The following is a 26,418-nucleotide window of genomic DNA, read 5'->3' on the forward strand; positions in this document are numbered from 1 at the left end:
AGCAGGGACTGTCTTTTGGAATTTGCAGGAGAGCATTAAAATAAATAGCTCTTCTAGAGCCTTCAAGAAGAGCTATTTAGTACATAAGCTAAAAATCACTCTCTTATATCAGATTTAAGGAGAGCAGTAGAGAGTGATTGATCTCACTCTCCGCAAAAGGCAGTCCCTGCCTAAGGGAATAAGTAACATGGGAAGGGGTGGGTCTTAGTAAAGATGTGGGTATGGGGATGTGTGGCAGATTGGGGGGTATTTTCACTTATTTTTCAACCTTTTGGGGATCAATGTCACTTTTAGAAACTGGTTTAGAGATGAGTTGTTTTTCAAAGGTTTCTCCAAAAATCCAGATTCTTCAGCAAATGTGAGAATTGAGCAAATTTTACCATGTAATCTTGAACACAAATAATCAATAAAATATATTTTTCATAAAATTTGGTATATTTTTGGGGTATGGTTTTAAAATGCCAGCCGCACATTAAGGTAGGGACTGAGTCCTGAATTGAGTCCCGCCGGGTAGCCTAGTACCGGGCAGGAAATCCATGCCGGATGCCGAAATTCCAAAAAAAACAAAAACAAAACATTTTTTTAATTTTTTCGGCTTTGTAGTGTCCCTGGACCTAGTTCTATATGCTAGGATCATTCGTGGTTGACTTATATATTGACTTGCAATTTCGGGTACCCGCCCGAAAAATAAACGGGTACCCGGGCACGAAATTACCCGAAAATCCCAACCCTACCGCACATCCCTACCCAACCTCAATCCCTCCCAACAATCTAAAATGCATTGTAGTATTCAGTGGCAACATTGACATGCAGACTGATGCAGTTACAGAATTATTTGTGACATGATCAAGGGAAATGAGTCGGATGTCGCTAATATTGATTTTGAGATATTGGCAAAGAAAGTGTTAAAATTCTTTTGTTTTCTGTTGTTTTTAGCCATTGATAAATTGACGTAACTTCACACAAAAAAGTCGATCAACATGGGTTTTTAGTTTTTGAAAGCTCTATATGTCCTCTTTAGAAACCTATTATGTAAAACTCATTCTCAACCAGAGTCGACATGTGACTCATTCCCCTTGATCATGTCACATTTACATGTAGATACTTATAATAAGAGGTTTAAAAGCAGAACTATGTCCAAAATTAATATTATAATTTAGTCTTACTGGTTTAAGCCCTCAATTAGGCTCGGTAATTTTAATGTTGTATGTAGACCGATGAAACAAATCAGCTAGAAGAATAAAATCTCTATTGGCTCTAAATATCAATGCGCCCATCCCTATTTTCTAGATGATTTTTAAAAATCACAATACTTTTTTTTTGCAATATCACTCATGAATACACTTGCTAATTCAAAATTTTCAAGAAAAATAATAAAAGTTTGTCAGCTTTCCTCCCTTCTGCTGCACCAGAGGATCTCTGCAAACTGATACTTACACTATCGATTAACATAAATAAATTGAGTTGCCTTCCTAGAACCAGAATCTTATCCTGCAACGGATGCAATTAACACTCCTGGGATTTTAGTGGGCGGTTATTTCAAAATTGACAGTAAAGTCTTTAGGGACAGTGTATGCAGCAGGCTGTCACTGCAAAGTAAGATGTATGTCATCATGGTATCCCATGCGGGTTATGAGCTCATTGATAAACTTCCTGTCAAAGGATAACCTGCGAGGGATTAACAAGTTTACCCAAACCAGCCAAAATATGAAATGAAGAAAAGGTTTTACAGCACTTAATAGTAATACTGGTTCAGCAAGAACTAAATAATGAAAAATCATACAATACTAAGGTGTTTTGTTTCATGAAGTTAAGTTTTTATTTTAAATTAATGTATAGGCCCAAGCTATCTCCAGGATACATGTTAGAATTCTGTACAAGGGGTATGGAAAAATATTAGCACTTTTGGAAGTTATCATAGAAGAATTACCCATTGAAAATAATGGAAAGTAATGGAAAAGTTTACAAACATATCTTGAAAATTAAGATGTACATGTATACATGTCAAAAAAATAAGCTCTTAACTTTCAAATACATGTCAAAATATTTGCTGGCTGGCCACACCTATTAATACCACAAAATATCAAGATGATAACCACTGTGCATGCATGAATCCCATGTGATGCGATGACGCCTAAGTGCTATGCTCGGGCAATTGCTGGCCGAGTCAGCGCAAGCCCTGTGGCTACCGGCCGGTGATCGTGTGCTTGGCACCTGAAGGGTCTAATGTTCAATCTGGGGGGTACTAAGTGACTTCTTTGTTTATCTTCTCTCCTTTTTTGTTTCTTTTTCAACTTCCGATAGCAAAAAGCAGTGTTCAGTGTCAGGGTTAAAACCCCACCCAATTTTTGCGTGGTTTAGGGTCAGTCGCAGAGGGCAACGCAACATTTTTCAGTCTGCTTATTTCAAGGCTTGGGCCTAACCTGTGATAGAACTCATACAAGTCTTTGGACTTGATTATCAACACTCACAGCATATATGTGACACGATCAAGGGGAATGAGTCGGATGTCGCTAATATTGATTTTGAGCTTTTGGCGAAGAAAGTGTTAAAATTCTTTTGTTTTATATTGTTTAAAGCGATTTATAAATTGATGTAACTTCACAAAGAAAAGTCGTATCAACATGGGGTTTTCAGTTTCTGAAAGCTCTAAATGTCCTCTTTAAAAACATGTATAAAACTCATTTTCGACATGTGACTCATTCCACTTGATCATGTCGCATATGAAAAACACCCTGAGATGCATGTTTTGGGCCTTTATTTCCATTAAAATTTCGACTTTTATTGCCCATTAGAACTAACTGGATAAATTGTTTTATCCCAAAAAATAACTGTATTTTTCTGGAATTGGGAGTAGGTACAAACTGAACATAATAGGTGGAGGAAGTAAAAAACAGAAGTTGTTGATTTATTTCACTTGACATCATCTAAGGTCAGTTAATACCAGTAATTTCCTTGGACTTTGCAGAGCACTACATGTAGTTTGACTAGTTTCATATGATAAATTTACTGTTTGTACTCAAGGGAGTCGGTGCAACCTATAGTATCCACCCACTTAAGAGAAATGGATGAGATAAAATTTTGTATAAAAAAAAAAAAAAAATTAATCATGAAGCCCATGGATGGAAAATTTCATGATTTAAAATTATGGAAAAGCGAAATGGGGAATTTATATTACACACACAATGAAAAGGGCGCTTTAGACAGAACTTGCGCAGGGTCAGAAATTCGCAACCAAGTACGAGAATCTTTTTGGATTCTCCGAGTTGAATTTTGCAAGAATCCATGTTGATTCACGCCATATAACTTTGTATGATAAATTGAAATATTTTCGAAAATTCATTTAGATTCTTGCAATTTTGTTGACAAGAATCTTTGCGAGAATCTTTGGATTCTCCCTGAATTTCTGACCCACTTGGAAAATTCTGTAGCTGGGTGCTTAATAGGGGAAGGGAAGGGTGCAAGGTAAATAAAATATATGATACATTTTTAAGTTTCTCTGGTATTATTTTGTTTGTGCAGGTTCATGCATGGCAGCTGTCAGACCAGCTACTGAGGATGAAACAAAATGTAGAAACATGTTATTTTGCTGCACAAACAATGAGGACAAAGGTAAGACATTGAAATGTTTGTTTTCCATGTGAAATGTGTGAGGGTCAATCATCAATGTGATACCCTGTACATTATAACCGGGGACCTCTTGGGAACCGGGGACCATCCCCATTTTATAAATACATGTAAGTGCAATGGGCTGCAATTGCAAATAATGTATTATAAAACAAATACAGAGTGTGTCCTTATCTTTAATCAAAAAATATGTCCCTGGTTGATAAGTTTAATTTCATAAAAAATTGTGTAACGTCCCCGGTTAACCGTTGAAAGTCCAAACATTACCGTTGGAAGTAACGGTTTCACGTAGGGGTGTGTCATGGATGGGGTGGGTGGAATAAATTATGCATATTAATAAATATTGCATAAATTAAGTGACACAGTTTGTGCTATTGGACATTCTGATTTCTGTCAAGAAAATAGCTAAAATTGCATACAATATGGTGGTGTTGGTGGCAAGGGTGTATACAATACAAATGTATGTCGTGAATATACATTATGTGTTCAGAAATTCAGATTAAATGATAGAGTTTGGAATATATATGAAATGATAATAATAATCAGGTAATCAGGTATTCATCTTCGTATTATAATTCTCTTGTGTCTAGATCCAATATTCCTTCCATGAGCTGCCTGTTGATTCTCACCAATCGTTACGAGACTCCCTCATCAACCACATAGAGGTATTGAGCGATCCCAACTACCAGGTGATCTTAACCCAACTCTGTCTAGCACTGGCTGATCTGGCACTGCAGATGGTTCAATGGAAGAACTCCGCCACAGACCTCATTCAAAGGTAAGAAAGTGATCCAGTTATTGATAATTGTTAAATCTAACTGAGCTTGGGCCTACAAGTAGGGGTAGGTTAAACAGCCTTTTAAAAAGGGAACCAGCTTATTTGATGCGGCATGATCTCCTGAGCAATTTGACACCTTTTTCATCCAAATCGGCCAAAAAATGAGAAGGTGCCGCCAAAACATGTATTTGGACAGGGGGGTCTGTTGGGAGGTCTGAAAATCAATATTTTCATCAATAATCATTATTTTATGCCTAATTCTGTTAAAGTTGGTGATGGTTTGCAGGTAATTGATGTCTAGAATCCCATTTTTGAAAGTTGTTGTTTTCTTAAAATGGCTGTTTTACGTCCAAATAAGGATGTGAGGGCGCTTTAGGAAATTCTAAGGTATTAGTTTTAAAATGATCATAGTCAACCTAATTTTCTGCCAATTGATGTTTAATTTTCCAATGATGACAAATATCATATGTACTGCAGCTGGCTGCTGCTGCATTTGTGCAGGTAAACGTATAAAGGAAGTGTTGCTAACTTGCGAAAGGAAGAAATAAAAATGAATTGTCAATGTCAAATTATAAGTTTGCTCACATAATGTAGGCCATGTGTATTATATCATCTGTCACAGGGAAGGAATGAAAATGAATTGTCAATGTCAAATTATATGTGTGCTCACAATTTAGTGTAGGCATGTGTATTGTCACATCAGTTTCAAATTTTCAGATTACATGAACTTGAAAAGTTGAATTTTTTGCACTAGATTTATTTCTATGCTTTTGGCATTTCAAGCAGCCACCAAGAAAGTAACAGCACACAAATACGTTCCTTTAGTGTACATACATCAATGTAAGGAATTTGAAGCTTAGAATAAGTTTCTTGATGTCTATTGTGGGTTTGGTCTTTTTTTGTGTGTTTTCTTATGTAGCAAAATAGTTGTAAAGAACTAAGTGAATCATATTTTTGTATCCAAATACAATAATTTGGCTCATATTTACCACTAAATCATGACAACACGTTGTGACATGGACGCAGCCATTTAAAGAAATTGAACCAGAAATTGGTGGAACTTCGTAAGAGAAGTGAGATGAATATCACATTTTATGCCTCTCTTTAAGCCTACATGTATTATGTTTTATTTTGTCCTTTACTTGTTGTTTTGCATTTTTTGGAAAACATGCATTTTTTGCTCATAAATCATGCCAAGTCCAATCCTTGGCTTAAAATCAGGAATTAAAACCAACGGAAACAGTTCTAAATAATCTCAATATTGTACAGCTCTAAACATTTATCAATATTGTTCTCTTTGTAATGACAGATTTAGTGGTAATGAAGCCCATATCCCAGTGTTGATGGAATTACTAACGGTGCTACCAGAAGAGATCCACAGTCGTGCCCTGAGACTAGGTTTGAATAGACGAGAGGAGTTCACACAAGAACTCAGCACATCAGCACCAACAGTTCTCAATCTTATGGTAAGACAGTTATTTGTTTGTTTGAAAAGGGATATATTACAGATTAGTGTAAAATTCTGGATTATTGAAAAGCAACACAAAATATTTCATGATTGAAAATGTGGAATTATCTCAAACTGGAAAGAGGTGAACTGAGCGACTTCTGAAACAGGAAAACTGATCTTCAATTGAAGTTTTATCACTTCTTTTATTTGCATTTGTGACACAATCTGGTCCATGGGGGCCAAAGGAGGCATTTTTGAAAATTGAGTTACTGTACTTATTACATTATACATAGGCTATCGTTTACTGAAAACACCAAAGGTCTAGCATGCTTGGTTCTAAAGTTATGAAGTTTTTTGATGTCTGTTTTCTTATGTATTTTATTGTTTTTTACTCCATATTTTCACCTTTATCTCAGTTTCAAATTTGCCACCTTTGGCCCCTATGGACCAGATCATGTCAAATTTTACTCTACCATCCTAGGCCTTTACATTCGGGGGGAGTGGGTACTTGTAATATTTTTGACAGAGTATGTGCCCCCATGATCTTCCAAACCTTTTTTAAATTGCATAATGTAGCTCTTTTACAAATGTAGGGTGATTTTTTTCATGGATACAGGTCTAAGTCGTTTAGCATATTATGGCTCTTAAATATAAGAGTGCACAGTGCATTAATCAGTAAGTCCCATCTATTTACCAGACACTTTGCATATTATAAATTTCACTTTCAGACTGTGTGTTCAGAGAGATATCTAAGTGATGAAAGACTTCTTGGTAAAGTGTTCAAATGCCTTGCCAGTTGGTTCTATCTAGGAGTGGTGCCCAGTAATGACATAGCAGCTAGTAAACTACTTAATCTCTTAATACAAATATTGGTAAGTCTAGAACTTTTTTGTTTTTCTTGATGTGATTGCTTCAAGTCTTTAGGTAAAGTGAAAGAAATCCTACTACTTCTTTTGGACGTTTAACGTGCAGTTCTACACATGGACATAAAATCATAATTCATGAATTATGACTTTATGTTGAACTTTGCTCTGTTGACTTACAAATGCAACAAATTTAATGATACATGCAATTAATCTTGATTTACAAAGTGACATCTGTATACAATTCTTTTTCACAGAAAAAGTACGAAACGCCATCAATGTTACATGAAGCAGCTAGCGACTGTGTATGCTCAGCATTGTATGCAATGGAGGTCAGTACAATCTATTCATTATTATATATCACTGTGAAAAGGAAGTTTAAACCATGGACTAAAGAGATTCAGAAGAACTCCCAAAGAGTCAGTCTTGGCATCACCCGATAATGAGGGCTAATCATTCCATGAAGTGCAACAGATGAAACAGCTATGCACATATAGTGTTTACGCAAAGACTCGCAACACACTATCGCATATACGCGAAGGTGCGCAAAGCTGGCATGATTGTTGGACACAAACGATCGGCCCTCATGAATAAGCGAGAATTCACTTTCGACTGTTGGTAAATAGTCTGTATTAGTCTATGGTTTAACCATAGAGCACAATTTGAATGATAAGTCTGCTTTTAACTAAAAACAACCCTTCAGCAGCATTGTCGTCATTTTGCTTGTTTGGGACACATTTTGTACCTGGGCACATCCCATCACCAAATTCACCATGTATGCCATTTCCAAATTAAATATTTGAAAAGCACCTGAACTTCTACCAATATCCTGTATTGGGATGCTGGGAAATAACAGGATAACCAATTCATTATGTAGTAATTAGCATTGCGGGTGGAAACCAAATGTGTATTATGTGGTTTAATCACAAGAGACCTGGCATTGAAGAAAACACCCTTGCACGTGATATGGTATGTGATAATGGAAAGCTTTTTTGAGTGTGTTTACAGGCAAGATGTTTAGAGCATGGCTTAATGGTTAGGGTGCTCGCTTTCAGTGCATGAGGTCCTGGATTCAATTCCCTTCCCGATGGGGGTTCAATTCCCTTCCCGATGGTGGTGACTAGCTGTCTAATGATGCAACCCCATTAATTGGACACGAGTAGTTCGGCTATTCAATTTTTTAAGGGAAAATGAAAGATAAAGTTAAAATTATATTTTGTTTTCAACAACTACATGATAAAAATGGAATAAAACAAACATCAGTTATTTTTCGGGTATGAGCTTTGATGTAACTTTTAAGCATATTAAAAGATGATGTATATATGATGTATGTCTGTGTGTGCAAAAAATGTAAAGCTTTTGCTGCTTTGATAGATTTCAATGCCACCAACTTTTTTAAAATTATTTAGTTGCACTATATAAGGCCAATGAAAGTCGATTCCGAGTTTATCGTCCCCCGCCCGCGTCACTTTTTGGAAACCAAAATTACCCGCGTCAAATTTTCAAAAATGCCAAAATAATTCATTATTTTTCAAAGTATCAGTGTTTTCACCAGTTTTAGCAATTGGAAACATATGTTTTTGTTTGTAAAACCTATATTCATAACTTGGAAGCAAAACCATGCTCTTTTCTAACGTTTCTAGTCCTTACCCATATAAAAAACATGTTTATAAATCACATATATGAGTTTGGCTTTAAATCAACACGCATTTTAGGTCAATAATGAAATCTGATGAAATAATGAAAAATGAAAAATGAAAAAGTCACCTCACCAACCTGGCAAAAAAAAGGGACGATAAACTCGGAATTGACTTTCATTGGCCTAATACATGTACCTCTTTTACTGCTGAAATAATGCATTAATGTGATTCTCATCGCACAATATTTAAGAAGTAGTAGAAAAATGAATCCAAATGCTCTTTATATAGTTCTGCAAACAATTGCCAGTATGCTTTAGTAGAAATATGTAAAAAGTTTCATATGTTTATTATTTCCCTTTTTGACTAATAGTATTAAACATTAAAATCAGTTGTAGTTTCCTTGAGTATGTTACATATATTGATATGACATGTATTATGTGTGTATGATTTCCTATCAGGATATTGATGATCATTTAGTCTTGGCTGAGGCATTATACAGAGGTATAATGGAACTCCCTGAAGCCTACGCTATTACAGTAGCTGAGGAGGATGTCGACAAGTAAGTTAGTCAGTCAGTAATTGTTTTTTGTTGTCAATTAATTAAGATGTGTCATCCTGTTTTCCATCTGTTCTGGTTTTGATCAATTTGGCTGCAGGTGGTATGTCTGACAAAATTCTTCATCCCAATTTCTTAAGGGGGTACTACACCCCTGTGCCAATTTTTTGCCTATTTTTGCATTTTTCTCAAAAATTATAGCATATTGGTGACAAGTAAGATATATATATTATAGGGGCAAGGACTACAACTACTCCACTGGAAAATTCAGCAACTCAAAGCAAGTAGTTATTGATTTATTGATCAAATATTGGTTTTCCCTCATTTCTGACTGTAACTCCACAACTGTTGTCTGCGCTGAAATAAAATTTCCAGTGCAGTAGTTGTAGTCCTTGCCCTATAATATACATATCTTACTTGTCCCCAATGCGCTATAATTTTTGAGAAAATGCAAAATGGGCACACAATTGGGCAGGGGTGTAGTACCCCCTGAAGTGGAAATCAAATAGCATTACATCTCAAATACTAGTAATATGATGTTGCAAAATAATTTAAGTTATTCTATCTGACCATGCAAGAGAAAATTCTAACTTGTAAGAGAAATAACGTGTGGTGCTGCATTATGGTATCGTTCATGGATGAATAATGGTAATGTGCAATTTAACTCAAAACTTGCAGTAAGAATGTTTGTGTGATGGGTCTCTGTGGGAGGTTGAAAACACCATGTGTTACCGTAAACGTTCGCCTAATGGCGTTATGGGCTCCCTTGACATAACTGGAATTTTAGATACAAACTAAAAGTGCCCTCCCATAAAAATCCCACCAGCAAATAAGGGCACATACCCTTAATTTGTGTTGGGATTTTTATAGGAGGGAGCTCTCTATTTGTACATGAAATTTACCCCAAGGCAAAGGAGCCCAGGTGCGCCATTCGGTGAACGTATATGGTATACCCATCTGATACTGAAAAGCGATTGCTGATATGTAATCAATAAGTTGCTAGCATGCCCTAGTGTCAAATCTCAACCAGTTTCCTTGAAGACAAATTTGATGCTATGTCCCTTGCCACGACTGAAAGCTGGTAGCGATTATGCAGCATTTGATCACTAGCACTCTTAAATTGCAAGCTACGAGTGCTAGTATGGTAGTGGCATTACAATCGGACAACCCAACCTTTAATACACTTGTTTAATCATTTTAATTTCTCTGTTTCTTGTTTATTTTCAGAGCTATCAATTATTGTAGAATATTCACAGAGCTTGGTGAAGCATTTATGGAAGTCATGGTGGACACTCCAGGACAGGTTTGTACAAGAATGTTTACCTCAAATTTTAACTTCTACGACTATAGTAAGAATTCCAATTGAATGAACGCAGCTTTCAATAGCGTGACGATTTTTTGCGTACACTGCGCGATGTACGCCAGCGTGTGCGACTGTGCGTGAGTAACGCGGTAGTGAATCCAACCATGCCAACGCAATCGTGATTGGTTAGCATTGTATCCAAGGTCGTGCTTTCGCGTTGTAGTTTGAAATACGCGAAATACGATCGCGGTTGTATCGAGTACAGCTGTTGAAAGCTGCGTTCATTCAATTGGAATTCTTACTATAGGCCTCAAATTATATTTTTTGGGGCACTTATTTTCAAGACCACTGGGCAAAGACAAAGAAGGGCACCAAGGCCAGCAAGTGATGAAGATAGAATACCTTGAAGTTGACAGCAATGGCCTTGGTGGCATCCATGAGATTCATGAGATTCAAGCCCTGACTACGGCTATTGCGAACTACATGTTTGTGAACTACAAGTACACGTTTGAAACGCTTCAAAAAATTCCTTCATGTAAATGAGCTTAAAAAATCCTACTTAATACTTAGTACCAGAGGGCTGACAGTAAATTTCGCTGATCCCTCCTGTTCTTTTCTATGTCGATTTAACACACGATTCCCGCTGTTGTTTTGGTTCCACTTTAGCACCCCGGTACATGCATGGAGGTCGCCATTTGAGGTTTTAGCACCCACTTTAGAACCCGGCTACCACGACTATGCGTTCAGCATCGCGTACAGTACGCATTCCCAACTGTCAATCATTTGGGGTCAATCACCTCGAGCTTGACAACAATATCTGAATAGACTATCGCCAAGTCTTACGTGTATGCGCGAAATTTAGGTTAATTTTCGTGATTGAAATAGTATTTTTCTTGTATAAATCTTGGCCCGGATAGCGGGATTGTTGGTTGATTTAATGCATTTGATAAATTAAGTTCATGGGTGCACTAAAAAATATAATTAAAAGTATTCAAAAACCTGTTCAACATTTGAAAAAAAATGCACTGTAGCAGGCTTGAAAAAGTCTAACCGTGGATGCAGCAAGCCGTGATTTTTCATGACTTGAACGCAGAGCACGGACGCGATATAGCCGGTAGAAATCGCGGTAGTGTTCCAGGCCTACGCGATGGCAGGGTAATGCGGCCCTGATTTGGTAAAACGATCTAACTTGAAATTTGAACATTTTGAGATAAATCCATATCATGCGTAATGTGAGGGCGCTCTTTCCATTGGTGATATCCTCAAATCACCACCATGCCACCAAATAATGAGATTTTAATATTTTCCTAAGACATTAGATCTCAGTCAGACGGCAGGTCACGATCTATGCATTACGAGGTCACAGTTTCTATGCTCGCAATTTCTCAACCCAGTCACCGCACAGATTTTTCCGAAGTTTGCCGAAGTAAAGGCCCATCTTAAAACCATTTTCTGATAGTTATGGAGTAGTCATCAGTTGTTTTAAAAGCCTCAAAATTATGTTTGTAGGTTTGTCCTTGTCTTATTATGCAAAAAAATGGTATTCATAAAATATTTCTGGAAAATAATTGCGTTAAGATAATATGATAAATTTGAAGGTTTCATGAACTGTGCCCAAATAAACCGTGGACCTGACCGCTTACAACCTTCCCTAGAAAATAACCATAGGTAAATTGCTCATAAAACATTGATCTGTCAGTTAATAACAAAATCAGAAGTGTTCAACGGTTTTCATTAGGACAAAAATGGAAGTAAAAGTATATAAAATTACGACTAGATCGGCTTTTTACGCCATAGAATATTATGGAATCTGCACCCTCATAAACATGACAAAGTCGGGCAGTATCACACTGGATTTTGTGTCTGATAAAGCCATTGCGACTTTATGCATGTTTTGTTGTAGCAGGTCTGATATTACACAGTTTTCCGAATACTACGAGTCAATCCGATCGGTTGAATTCACGCGCCTGTATAAACTCCACGCACGATTGGTTCTATGTCCTTGTCTACTACAAAAGCAATATTGATTGATTCCGTGGCTTCCACACAGACGCAATTTTGACAAAATATTTTATATGCGTTTTTGGACTATTTTCGTGGATTTGACCGTTTACAACGTTGATATGATATAATTTTCCTGGCTTTTGGAAGGAATGATGTAAAGTTTGTACACTGAAAAAATCAGAAGTATCTGTCTGCTGGGGGTATTCTTTAAGACAAAAAAACTACCCGACTTTGTACCCAAAAATTGAGCAATCAGTTTTGTTCCAAAAATCACATTTCTTCACTCATTTTCGCTAAAGTGAAATCTGGTAATGATAGATTGGACCCTTTACAACCAGAAAACCTTTATTATTTGTCATTCGAAAATTAATAGCATTGCAAAATTAAATAAATACAAGGTTATCTCCACTTAATTTCTACAATTTCACAGAGGATAGACCAAGTCAGATGCACTCAGAAAAAAGAAACCAAGGCCTATATCTGTGACCGGCCGGTTGACTGATCTGTTTAATAATTTATTTTATTCAAAAAGAAAAACGGCAAGTGTTCAAACTTTTAAGCTCTTTTTCTCGAAACAGCGATTTTAATTTCAAGTTAGATCATTTTACCAAATCAGGGCCGAATGGCGGCTTCCATACTTGAATTACTTTTATAACGAGCTGTCTACGGGCTGTTAGTACTTACTTACTTTTGTTCAACCTGTCATGCCAATGCAACCATTTTTGTATTTCCTTTAAGATGAAGCCCCGCTTTTGGTCTAAGTTCCTTAGGGGATTAGTCAAGGTTAAAACGTATCCATGTAAATTCTGTTCTGTCTGTCATCAGAGTAACAGGTGTAAGTCAATTCTTCTGTGGAGAACTAGCCAAGCGGGCTTCCTGTTTAAAAGATACTAACTAACAGAAAGAATGAAAATCAACATTTGATTTATTAAATTGTTATTATGTTAATGGATTTAATTTTTTGCTGTCAACAGGGTCTAGGAGACTTGAAAATCTTAGATGCAGTTCTAAACTGTGTAGGCAACTGCCAATATGAAGTAGCTGAAATCACCTTCAACTTTTGGTACAGACTGTCAGAGATACTGTATAAAAGAGACAATAAAATACTAAATGATATCTACAGGCCTTATATAGAGAGACTAATTCATGCACTGGGTGTGCACTGTCAAATGGACCCTGATCATGTAAGTATGATACCGTAAAACCTTGTCTACAAGCATATAGAATGATTTTGATGAAGGCTATATTAAAACGAAGCAGCCATAAATATCCCAATGCAATAGATTGGTCTTACAAAAGTACTTGCTTGTATACGCTCGTATCGGTAATTTATTTGCTAAATCTCCATAATGTTCTAATATTGTCGATGGATGGCGCTCAAAAGCACTCTGTATGCTTGTAGACGAGGTTTTACGGTATTACTTGTAATATTTATAATTCCGACAAAGATTCTTGTCATTTGATTGATCATTTAATATTGATAAGCTGTAAAAAACCATTGTGCTGCCTGCAAGTGCATTTATTATTTTCCATTGTTCACCACGATCCCAGAGGCATGCTTAGAATATACACTGAATGTAACCTATAATATCCTTGTGTGGCCATGACGAAAGAGTGTTGATCTGTCATTTGCTGAAAATGGAAAGGATCCTATGGCTCTTTCATATAGACTTCTAAAAATAATGTATGTGTCATGAAATCTTGTTAATACCGCATATTGAAATTTTGCATGGGGGAAATACTTAAAATCATAATATGAAGAGCTTCGTTGCAAAACCCCTTACATCCACTTGCCCAATTTTGAGAACACATCAAAAAATCATCAAAAATATCACTGATATAAGGGGTTTGCAACAAAAGCAATTATTGGCAGGATGCTTGGGTAGGATGAGATAAAATTGGGCAAGTGAATGTAAGGGGTTTTGCAACAAAGCTCTTCATACATTCCGCACAGGACAACACATTACCCGTTTTTTGATGTCAACATATTTTGTATCTTGACGTCGACAGTGTGTCGACATACATTTGGGTTCCGAAAAAATACCAGGACTTTTTTTCTTTCATGATTTTATATATTTAAAAAAATTTAACCTAAAACTATCTAGAAACACCATTGGCAATTTCAGCATAATTCAAGATGGCCGTCTTCATAGCGAGCACATAGCGGTAAAGTGCAATTTACACCGGAAAACAAGGCAAAATACTGCCAAAAGTATGACCCCTGAAATAACATGAAAAGTTGGCGAAATAGTAGGTAAAAGATAAGATTTGGCATTGCATTTTGTTGAAAATACATTGGAAATGGCCAATATTTTGAGTGAAAATGAGCTTCCATGACGAAGTTTTACTGGGCCATTGCCTGAGCACTATGTTGACATGGACGAAGTACTGTCGATATGTTGACATAATTCACTTTGTCGACAGGATTCCGACAGAGGACCTGTCGACGCCGCCCTTACTTTACCTTAATCATAACTATAAGGGAATCATTCACATTTACCGTTGTTGATTACTTCAGGAGGGTATCCCAGATGAGAGCGATGACTTTGGAGACTTCAGGATACGAGTATCGGAGCTCATCAAAGATGTGATATTCTTAGTGGGGTCATCGACATGTTTTGCACAAGTAAGTACAAAAAATAATTGCTTTGTATTTAATGCAAACTTTTCTTGTATTCACGATTATAGACAAACTTCATTTCTATCAGCATGCGTTGGGCTATTCTATTTAAACTTCACACACCCCCTGTGGAAGATTACACAGCCATCATTGCACCATGAGTTCAAGCCAGCTTGAAATATATGCACATTTTTTGTTGGTGTTAAATTTCTAGAATATTAGCTCCGACTCATTTCATTGCAGCTGTTTTAAAAGACATTCAGAGATCCGCCAATCCCAAACTATTTTTGCAGTTTTAGAATATTTACTAATTAGAGGAATTTTTGTTTTTACTATCCTCTACCGTGTGATAGATGACAGGCAGGTCCAATATTATGAGTAGTGGATGCCGGCGCAATTCTCATTCTTAGTCAGTTAAATATTATTTTAATTACTGTAAATTATTTTTTTAAGCAAAAACAAAGTTACCATCATAAAAGCTCCCCTTATTATAAATTCTATTACCCCCACGACCCATTATTCAAAATCGCGCACTGTGATTTGTTGAAACGCGTCACGTGAAAGACCATTAATTAGCAATAAAGTGGCCAGAGCAACGAACTTTATGTTCTTCTCGCATCACAGCGCACAACAAAGCGCGATGCAGTATATTAGCGTCGTTACGCATTCTACGCAAAGCATTACGCTTGGTTACGCGTTCTGCAATATTCGCTATCACTTACGCTTTGGCTACGAGTAGGCCCTCCACCTTGAGGTAAACAACTTGAAATATTTGTGCAAAAAATGTGATATTTTCTCTTTAAATTGCACTATTTTGGGTAATAGAATAGAAATAAAGGGTGCAGCATTATCCTTTACATAAATAATGTGCCTTGCAGTAAAACGCTTAATAATAGGTTCGGCTGCGCCTCACCCATTATTTACGTTTTTACTGCCTTGGACACATTATTTGCGAGTAAAGAATAATACATTACCCTTTATTTCTTAAATGAACGAAACTTGTTTACAACTTCATGTATCCTGTTGTGCGTACTGCTAGCGCATTCGCATATTCTGCACTTGTCTATGCATACAACGCAATACATACACACACCTCTACAAGCGTGTTACGCGTTTTCAACGCTCATGATGACGTGGGGTAGTTGGCACCCGAAATCATGCAATTGTCCAATCAGATTATGTGTCTACGTACTAGACCACTCCCACTGACTAAGAATGTATAGTAACTTACCCCTACAAAGAATAAGCTACACACATTAGGTTTTCACATCAAGAGTAATTAATCTCAATTCTTTATGCCTTTAAGCCTGCAAATCCACCAGGGGGCACTAACTAAAAGACTGGGTATTTCCCAGATTTATCAACCATTTTTTGAGTGACTTCAGACAATTATACAGTTTGCTTTTTGGGTCTGTGTATGATCTCTGTATAAAAATTCCCTTTAATAATATAATTGGGATATTACATTTAAAATCCATACTACCCCAAAATATTTCCAAAATCTTCCACAAGGGGAGTATGAATTTCAAAAAATGGAACACATTAGGTGGCTCCGTTTGAATCTCATACACCCTCAGAGAAAGATTCAACCTGAATCTTCCATTGAGGGAGGGTAAGTTTCAAATGGAGCTGCTAATGTGTTAATTCCATTTGAAATGCATACTCGCCACATGGAAGGTATTTCCAGAATCTTCCACAGGGGTAGTGTGGATTTTAAATGGAACAGCCTGTTATACTCTTTTTTTCCCAGTGATTGGGAATGGCTAAGATTGGTATAAGTTTTTTGTCCATCAAGAAATGGTCAAGTTTAGATGCAAACACAACAGTTTCAAAGTTTTGAGTTACGGCCACCAATATTAAATTATGTGTTTGCTCACTATTATTTCTCGCCTGCCTGTTGCCAAACGTTATAAATAAAGTAAAATTAATACATATCTGCCCTTTAATGATAGCATTAAATTAACACCCTACTTTAAAAATTCCAGAGTATTATTTTGATAAAATGATCAAAAGGAGCACATATTTTCTTATTATCTACTTAAATTTGACCAGAAGTGGCTATATCTCAAATTGAGAAAAATGGGTCAGTTTTTGCATCTGAAAGCTTCAAATATGTACACAGCAGAATCTAGAATTTGTCACTATGCCAAATTGAAGAGGATAGTACCCAGTGATACAGCACTTTTACTATTGTGTTTTGTTTTGCTGCAGATGTTTTCCAATCTAGCAAGTCAACAAGGTGCCACATGGGACGCCACAGAGGCAGCCTTATTTGTGATGACAGCAGTAGCAAAAAATGTCCTACCGTAAGTATTCAAAAAGTCACATTGAAGATTGTTGCTTATTGGAACATCAGTAATTATTATTGTAATATGTTTGCTTCCATAAGTCAGCATGTTTGATTCTTGGAAATTTTACAAAATTTATCACCATCCTGAAATAAAGCTCAGAATCCTCTCAGTCTGTTGGAAAAATTCCAAATTATGAAATAGTTAGTGCTTGTCAACTAGACTCATCATGTTTTTGATATTTTGTTTTTAAACACAAATGTTTGATGATCCTAGTGATTCAATCCAAACCACATGTTAAAACAAGTCTTTAAAACTGAATCTTTGTGTGTAAGTCAGAGAAAGTTTGTTGAAGTGCCAAACAATTTAAAGGTTATCTGGGGTCATTTGAGGTAGAATAAGCAAAGATTGTTAGAATTTCATACATGATAGAAATGAACTCTGCAATGTCATCAAAGGTCAATTGAGTAAAGATTTTTTTTTTCAGGGATTTAATGGAGTCAATGAAACTGACATCACACATTGTAATTACAAAAGCAGCCAACATTTGTGGTTTGGGAACCACCTTGTTTCATTATTGTAAGAAATTAAAGCTTTTTGCTTTGAATTTGAAATTGAAATTTTGAGACATTTAAGTCTTAAAACACCTAACATATGTTTGAGTATTCATTCTAAATTGTGCATATTATAATTTTGCAGGGATGAAAGTCAAGTAGTTCCTCAAGTTATTCAAGCAATCATCGGTCTACCAGAAGATACTCACATAGCTGTCAAACACACCAGTATACATATGGTTGGAGAGCTGTCCGAATGGATTAAAGAACATCCAGAAGTATTAGGTACAGGAGAATAAAAAAATCATGTCGACAAAAAATTTTTTTTAGTTTTCAAAAAATATTTTTGGCCAGAAAAGCAAGTTATAGGCCCAAATTGACTTGTTATTCAAGGTTGGAAACCAGAGAAATACTGCTACTAAAAAAAAAAAATAATGCCAATTTTTTTTTACAAAGTTGGATGAACTTGTACATTTTGATTACCTTTGCTTCTATTGAACAGTCAGGGACACATTGAATTAGTATGCATTGCTAGCTGTTCAATAGAAACAAAAGTAATTCAAATGTACAACTTTTTCCAACTTTGTAAAAAAAAATTGGCATTTAGGTACAGGAGAATAAGAAAATCATACTCTTTCTGTTTACTCTTGTAAATGAAACATGGTTTAAACCATGTTTTTTCCCTACTTTGGAAAGTGGGCAGAACACTGAACACTATTACTAAGGAACAAAAAGAATTTTCTTTTGGCAAGAATGCAAGAACTTTTAATTATATTTAAGAAATTCAGGGCATTGGTGTTCATAGCTCATGTTACTGAAATGTGTTATATCAAATACAAAAGGTTTTAAAGGACTTACGTTCAATGACTCATTTACAGTTAAGTTTTTCATGAGCTTTCTGTGTTACCTCTTATTGTTTGACCTGCTATACTTGAATTTCTTCTATTTTTGCCGTTTTAAACACACAAAAACAGGTTAATGCTACTTTTCCGGCAAAAACTGTTTTTTCTGGAAAAAAGCGAATCCTTGTTATGAACCAATTCATGCACTTAATGAAGTAAATTAATAGGCGGCATTGTATTTTTTAAACCCGTTTCTTGTCGTACCACCTCCTACATTGGCTATCACTGTAACATCAACTCCATTAAGCTATGAATCTTGTTCAACAAGTTCATACCAAACATATTATCTGGCTCCAGATTGGACCAGTGTGGTACAATTGGAAGAATAGTATACAAATATTGAATGTGTATGAGTACAATGGTAAGAATATTTTCACGAGGTGAAATATGGACTGTTCCATTCAACGAGGCTTTGCCCAGTTGAATGGAACAGTTCATATTTTACCATGAAAATATTCTTTCTATTGAACAAATAAAAACATTCAATATTTGTTTTATATAACTCATATAAAAATTCCTTTTCTTCTAATTCATGTTATAAATCACCAGGAAAACAAAATAAATCAAAAATATGTTACAAACTGTATTTATTTTAGAAGCACCCATACCTATAATTGGCAAGTCAAGGTAGTCACCGTGCGTGATATATTCTTGTGTCTGTCAGGAGTGTCAGCGTTGCCATGGTTGCTTCGCTTGAGTGCAATGGAAAATGGACTTAAAATATTGCACTGGCGAGAGTGCAATAGTCTTTTTCTATAAATATAAAAAATAATCAATAGTAATTGACCAATCAAATGATAAGAATCTTTGTATGAGTTATATAATTTCTATTATCACACTATGCCACCTTGCTTGATCCACATAAGAACTGTAAAAAAAATATATAATGAAAGGGTTTTTTTTTCATAATACCTTGTGCATAACCAGTTCCAGATAAGAAACTCTCCCTTATTTGGTTACTTCACAGAACCTGTGTTAAATTTCCTCACCTCCGGCCTTCGGCACCGTGAACTAGCGTCTGTGGCTGCCACATCGATACAGAATATCTGCTCACAATGTCAAGAACATATGAAGGATCACTGCGATGGCTTATTACAAATAGCACAGGCACTGGATGCATTTAACTTATCTAATGAAGCAGCTGTAGGAATTATCAAAGGTAAGAAAATTGGGCTATTCCATTTAAAATCCACACTACCCCTGTGGAAGGTTTACCTAAAAGTCTTCCACAGAGGGAGTATGAGTTTTGAATAAAATAGAAAATTGGGTAACTTCCATTTGAAATACTCACTCCAGTTGCGGAAGATATAAGTAAAGCCATAATACAGGGTAGAATGGGTTTCTAAATGATAAACCCTGATCAATAACATTTGAAAAACGTACAGCCCTCTGTGGAAGATATTTCCAAAATCTTCCACAGGGGTTGTGTGGATTTTAAATGGCATAGCCCAATGATGGTCATATCAAATAGTGACCTACTTAGAGAATAAACGAATGGAATTTTGGCCCCCACACATGTGGAGCTTATGTTATCGCCCAGATGGTTGCCTGCCTGGTTGGCTGTCTGGGTAAAACAAAATCATTAATCAGCTCTGCAGTTTCAATGCAATAACCTATCAACTTCAAACTTGGTATGGTGATAGTATATGGTGGCCTGATGTGCTGCATAGTTTTGTGTCATGTTATTTACATATTTATTATTTGTATTTACACACCGTTGTGTGGGGGCTACCTTAATTACAAACTGGATAATTCTAGTTATAGTTAAGTTAAATTATAAATCTGTTCAACTGGACTAACTGTTTTTGTTGACTATATAGTATCACATCATATCCATGACACACAGTGTCATCGCCCCGATATCTTCATGGCAGAAATCACCATGGTAGATCGAATCCACTTGTTCTCCAATAGCCATGCATTTTGCTCCGACCCGTTTAATAGTTTTGAGACGCATAATGGGTTGAGGGACATCCGACTAAGGCTATTGACAATAGCCTGGTGACTGACCTCTAGATGTCAGTGAGCCTGGTACGTCATCTGCATTAGACTACCTCCACCAGTGATCCACATTGCGCTTGTAACGTGATATGTTTTGTTACCTTGATTGTTAGTCTCCTTTTTTGAATAACGGCCTTTATCTCTAAAATAGTGTGCTTTTAAAAGTAGGAACTGAAGTAAGATACTATTGTGTGCAGAATTAGTGCACTCTTTACAAGTGGTATCTGTATGTAAGAAGTTCTGCTTGTTAAACTTGACCCCACCTGTGCTTTTGATTTGTGTATTACAGGCACTGCCATTGTACTAGCAATACTACCTATAGACAAAGTGGAAGCAGGTCTCAGGCAATTAGTACTGGTACAAGTCAATCCATTATCTCAAGTAAGTACATCATTTTTTTCAAAGATTTAAAGTGAACACATACTGATCAGGGCCTAGACTTCGACAAGAATCACAGAATCAATTCTCGTAATGATTCTCATAAGATTCGGTTGCGAGAATCAACTTCTCTCATTGTATCATACAGTAAATGCAGTGACTATGATGGATTTTGATTCTCGCAAACCAAGACAAAATCTAGGCCCTGCTGATTTTAAATAATGTTGTGATTTCATTTCCCATAGCATTTATCTGCCTTTTTTCCCGTTATTTTCAGATAATAAAAGCAGGTGCACCAGCAGGTGCACCAGCAGTGCCCAAACACGGAACCCAAAGTGACCCCACAGTATGGTTAGATCGATTAGCTGCAATATTCAGGAATACCAACCCACAAATCACCAATGGCCAGGTACACCCGTGTCAGACCATACTCCAAGAGATCTGGCCAGTGTTGTCAGATACGTTTTCCAAGTACCAAGGAGATATCAGAGTGATCGAGAGGACCTGTCGATGCATTAGATTCGCTGTGAGATGCGTTGGGAAAGGGTCGGCGGTGCTACTTACGCCTTTAGTAACACAGGTATGGCTTTAATTGTGGATAAGTTAATGGTCTTATAATAATTGTGCTGATTACTTATGTAGCTGCCAAGTTTAAGGTAACAGTGTAAAGTTTATAGGCTTTTAAGACATGCAGATCAAACTTATCAGTTGCAAGACTGAAACAATGCTTTTTTTTTACCTAGAAAAGTGGGAAGTTATTTTATTTTATTTTATTTTATTTTATTGTTTTTTTATTTTTTGTTTTTTTATTAATTTTTTTTTCTTTCTATTTTCTTTCTTTTTTTTCTTTTTTTTTTTTTTTTGATTCCCAATTTTCTTAGTTTTTGCTCTTATATCTCCAATTTCTTATTTCAGATGGTGACAATATACCAAATGCATCAGCACTCGTGTTTCCTATATCTAGGCAGTATACTGGTGGATGAATACGGAGGTGAAGCTGGCTGTATACCAGGGCTGGTAGATATGTTACAGGTAGGAAGGGATGTATAGGGTTAATGATATGGGTAAATGATGGGTAAAATGCCTTGGTCAACAAAACCATTATAAAGCCATTTTATCATGTTTTATGATGTACTGTTAAGAACTGTCAATGTTAGGGTTTTGAAAATTTTTATGATGCCCGAAAGTTTACATAATTCCAGGGTTAAGACCACCCTTAAAGATATTCTGAATACTAGTAGCAATTAATCTCATTTTGTATATTATGTATTCCAAGTAAAACAGCATTGCCTGATGGAAACCTTTTGATTCTCCTAAAAATATTTCACTCATTGCAAACTTAAGGGCTGGGGTATGAACGTTTGGACGTAAGGGCTGGGGTATGAACGTTTGGACAGTATTTATTCTGGGACATTAGAGCACATCAGACATATCGAATTGCATTCTGAATTCGAAGAATGTCATTCTGATATCAAATAATTATGTTTTTTTGAAATTCGCAATTTAATACACATTTTATGGCAAATCATTAAAAATTGATATTTTTGATTTTTAACAGTACTTGAAGTAAACTTTAGAAATCTGATGATTTATACTTAAAGTGTATGTAGGTGGGATGAAAAGCCGACGATCAATTGAAAATTTTGACCTTTCATATTGAAGATATGGATTTTTTTTACCAAAACACCAAAAAAATAAGGTCTTTTGGGGAAAAAATCCATATCTTCAATATGAAAGGTCAAAATTTTCAATTGACCGTCCGGCTTTTCCTCCCTGCTACATACACTTTAAGAATATATCATTAGATTTATATAATTTACTTTGAGGACTGTTTCAAAATTTGAAAAATATCAAATTTTTATCATTTGTCATAAAATTTGTATTATATTGTGATTTTAAAAAATGAAAATTATTTGATATCAGAAAGACATTCTTCGTATTCAGAATGCAATTCGATAGGTCTGAGGTGCTCTCATGTCCCACAAAAATACTGTCGAAATGCAATAAACGCTCATTTTGGATCCCTTTTTATATGTATTCCAAGTAAAACAGCATTGCCTGATGGAAACCTTTTGATTCTCCTAAAGATATTGCATTCATTGCAAACTATTAATATATATGTATTCCAAGTAAAACTGTATTGTCTGAAGGAAACATTTTGATTCTAAAAATATTTCACTCATTGCAAACTATTAATACATGTATTCCAAGTAAAACAACATTGTCTGAAGGAAACCTTTCGATTCTCCTAGAAATATTGCACTCATTGCAAACTATATATCAATTTTGATTAAGACAAAATATTCTGAATACTACTAGTAGTGATCAATCTCATTAAATATAATATGTTTTCCAAGTAAAACAGCATGTCTGAAGGAAACCTTTTCTATGATATTTGTGCTTTTCCAAAGGTATGAACAATCACATCAATTAGAAAATTGATGATATCATCACATGGTTTAAGACAATTGCTAAATTTCAGTCCTTTTTTCCTGATTTTTTCGATACTTGATTTTTATCGATATATCAACGTCTTATACTTACTGTATTGTTTGTTTGCAGGCATTTATCCAGCCCACATTCCAGTTATTTCAGGAAGAGAATGGTGTAAGATATCACCCGGACACAGTGGATGATTTCTTCAGGTTATGTACTGAGGTAAGCCAAATAAGTTTAGGTGGCCTATAGAGTACCAAAGTGTGACATCATGAAATTTTCTTTTTTGCATTTCAGCATTTTTTTCATGACCATATTTCAGTAGAATATGATGAAAAACATCCACAGTCCAAATTTGGTGGGAATCGGATCATGAGGGCCCGAGATATGGCTGCATGAATACCTAATTAGCCCCATTCAGTGTAAATTGGCCTGGTTCATAACTGTTTGGAACCAGGCCAATTTACACTGATTTCAATGGGGCTAATTGGGTATTCATGCGGCCATATCTCGGGCCCTCATGATCCGATTCCCACCAAATTTTGAACCTAGATCACATCAAAACTCCAATGGGGGTAAAGCTTTGTCAGTCTCAACACAGGGGTGTGAAATCTCCTCTTTTAAGCTGAAATCCTCTTTTTTGGAAATTTCTTTGAGGCAAAATTTTAGCATTTCCCATATTTCAGTGCTTTTCCTCTTTTTTCCTCATTTTTGAACAAAGTTCCTCTTTTTTCAATAGAGGTCACTCACACCCCTGTGACAACACTATGCCTTTTGTAATTAACTAGCAAATGATATCAAAACAATGTCAACATTGACACTATAATAGAAAATATATAAAAGATAATGAGAATGAAATGCAATTCTGTCGGTCCGTGCCACGTCACTTCCGGTTGATGATGCGACTCACGGTCGAGTGAAAACATTCGATTTTTGTTGATGATTTCTGTCATTGGTGTTATGTAAATTTCGATCGCAAATAGTCAGTGCAGTGGAATCAAACAACCGTTTCTAAGTCTTCAGAGTGGAGAGAAACTTACTTGATTTACCGCTTATATACTGACAAACTTAAAATTAAATTCAATGGTCGAGTGTTGTTTTTTCCGAAATTGAGGGTCACTCCAGCAACACCGCTTATGTAGCCTCCTTCACAGCCGGTTTCTGTTGTTCACAACAAACCGTGAGCCACATGCAGTTTGGGCCCGAGACTAGAGATAGCCCGGATGTCCGACCGACAGAATAAAAAAAACTAGTAACAAAATAATGAGAAAATATGCTCCTACAGTCTGAAGCTCCTACAGTCTGAAGCAATATAAAGTCTGCACAAAAAGTAACGCAGCTGTTATAAATACATCTATAGATTCAGAACTAATAATTGTTTCCACAATATTTCTACATAGAAAGAAGGATGATTTCTTTACGCGCATTTTGATACCCCATTTGTCAAATGTCGTTCAATATTAACAACACAGTATTGCTTTTAAAGAAAAATATAGGAATTTAAAAGTTGCCGTTTACAGCAATCAACGGTTATTACGCAAGCATTGTGGCACGTAAAACCCTCCATTATCTTCGCGCTAACTTTAAATCAATACAAATTAGCCACAACTTTTAAATTTGAGCATTGTTCGTTTAAAACACTGCAGTATTGGTAATATTGATATAAAATTGATCGATTGAGCCCATATTTATTGGTCGAGCTATGAGTTTTAAAATATTGGACGAGGCGTAGTCGAGTCCAATATTTAAAACTCATAGCTCGACCAATAAATATTGGGCCTAAAGCATCCCAATTTTATCAATATTATGTTTTGATCCAATATTTTCACACACTTGGATTCATCAAAACATAATAATGAACGAAATTGGACAAATGGGGTATCAAAATGCACGTAAATAAACCATCCTTCTTATTTCTATCTTAAAATATTGTGAACACAATTATTAGTTCTGACGCTACAGCTGCGTTACTTTTTGTGCAGTCTTTACATATCAACTGCTTGACATTGTCAACTCATGGGATAACAGTTCTCCTCACAGCCACACTAACAGAATGCAGTTGTCATAGTGAAACAATGACACTGCAAATCACACTGAAGATATAAGAGTAACACGGAAAATGTCTAGGAACAAAAGAACAGTGGAAAACATTTTCAGAGGTGTTTCAATGCATATTTCAGTGTTGTAGCATGTGGCTATTATCTGCTTTGAGCACTAATCCTGGGCAGTATCAAAACAGGCTAACTGTGCATTTCTATGAGGTTTAAATATGCCTCAATGAAGAGAAGAGAGGTCAATTAACCCTAACCCTGTAAAGGGCTATTGGAAAAAAAGAAGGAACAAAAAAGGAGAGAAGGTGAACAAAATAGTTCCATGGTACCACAGGGTTTTGACCCCAGGCCCCCCGCGGGCCAAGCAATGCCTCGTCGACCGGAAGCATCGGGTGTTGCACTGGCCGGGCCAACAAAACCATGTGAATAAAATGCCTTTGGTGATTACGTCACCCCATTATGTGGAATGCATGTATGTGCAGTGGTTTTGCTTTGTTAGATTAGTTAGATTAGATATTGTTAGGGTTAATGATTAGCCTTAACCCCTGAGCACTACCTGCCGATCTAACATTGCCTCTGATTGGTCAATTACATGATATCTTCACTTTAATCACCAATCAGAATGGAGCTTTGCAAATAATTCACCCCAATTTTTTTGTGTGGTGAAATTTTTCTAACAATATTGCTGATTGGTCCAATTGATAATGAAAACTTCTTTTAGGCCAATTGGCAGGTAGTTCTCATGGGGTTTATTTCCACAGGCATTCGGCCTATTTTCTGTGTGTGTGTGTGTGTGGTTATTGAACTTCAACTAAAAAACACATTTTGTCTCATTTCAGTGTTGTTTTTTGTTGTGTGAGTTCACAGTGTGGTTTTCAGAATTTTTTTTATTCAGCAAAATTATAGTATGAAAGTGTATGTAAGTAACTATATGCAAGTTGTATGTAGCTCATTGTATTCATTGTAT

At 36.0% G+C, this 26,418-nt stretch overlaps 1 protein-coding gene across 1 annotated transcript in view; it reads left to right on the plus strand.

Annotated features, from left to right (window-relative positions):
• LOC140166706 (transportin-3-like) overlaps positions 1-26,418 on the plus strand; it is a 31,978-nt gene that overhangs the window by 5,457 nt on the left and 103 nt on the right. The window contains exons 2-17 of the mRNA XM_072190205.1: positions 3,523-3,612; positions 4,218-4,405; positions 5,715-5,871; positions 6,584-6,727; positions 6,976-7,050; positions 8,817-8,917; positions 10,142-10,217; positions 13,196-13,405; positions 14,740-14,847; positions 17,053-17,147; positions 17,829-17,968; positions 19,553-19,744; positions 20,876-20,967; positions 21,242-21,544; positions 21,880-21,996; positions 23,527-23,622. Coding sequence (XP_072046306.1) covers positions 3,523-3,612; positions 4,218-4,405; positions 5,715-5,871; positions 6,584-6,727; positions 6,976-7,050; positions 8,817-8,917; positions 10,142-10,217; positions 13,196-13,405; positions 14,740-14,847; positions 17,053-17,147; positions 17,829-17,968; positions 19,553-19,744; positions 20,876-20,967; positions 21,242-21,544; positions 21,880-21,996; positions 23,527-23,622 — 2,184 coding nt within the window. The remainder of the gene's footprint in view (positions 1-3,522; positions 3,613-4,217; positions 4,406-5,714; positions 5,872-6,583; positions 6,728-6,975; positions 7,051-8,816; positions 8,918-10,141; positions 10,218-13,195; positions 13,406-14,739; positions 14,848-17,052; positions 17,148-17,828; positions 17,969-19,552; positions 19,745-20,875; positions 20,968-21,241; positions 21,545-21,879; positions 21,997-23,526; positions 23,623-26,418) is intronic.

This window comes from Amphiura filiformis, chromosome 12 (genome assembly GCF_039555335.1).
Source record: "Amphiura filiformis chromosome 12, Afil_fr2py, whole genome shotgun sequence".
Taxonomy (NCBI): Eukaryota; Metazoa; Echinodermata; class Ophiuroidea; order Amphilepidida; family Amphiuridae; genus Amphiura; species Amphiura filiformis.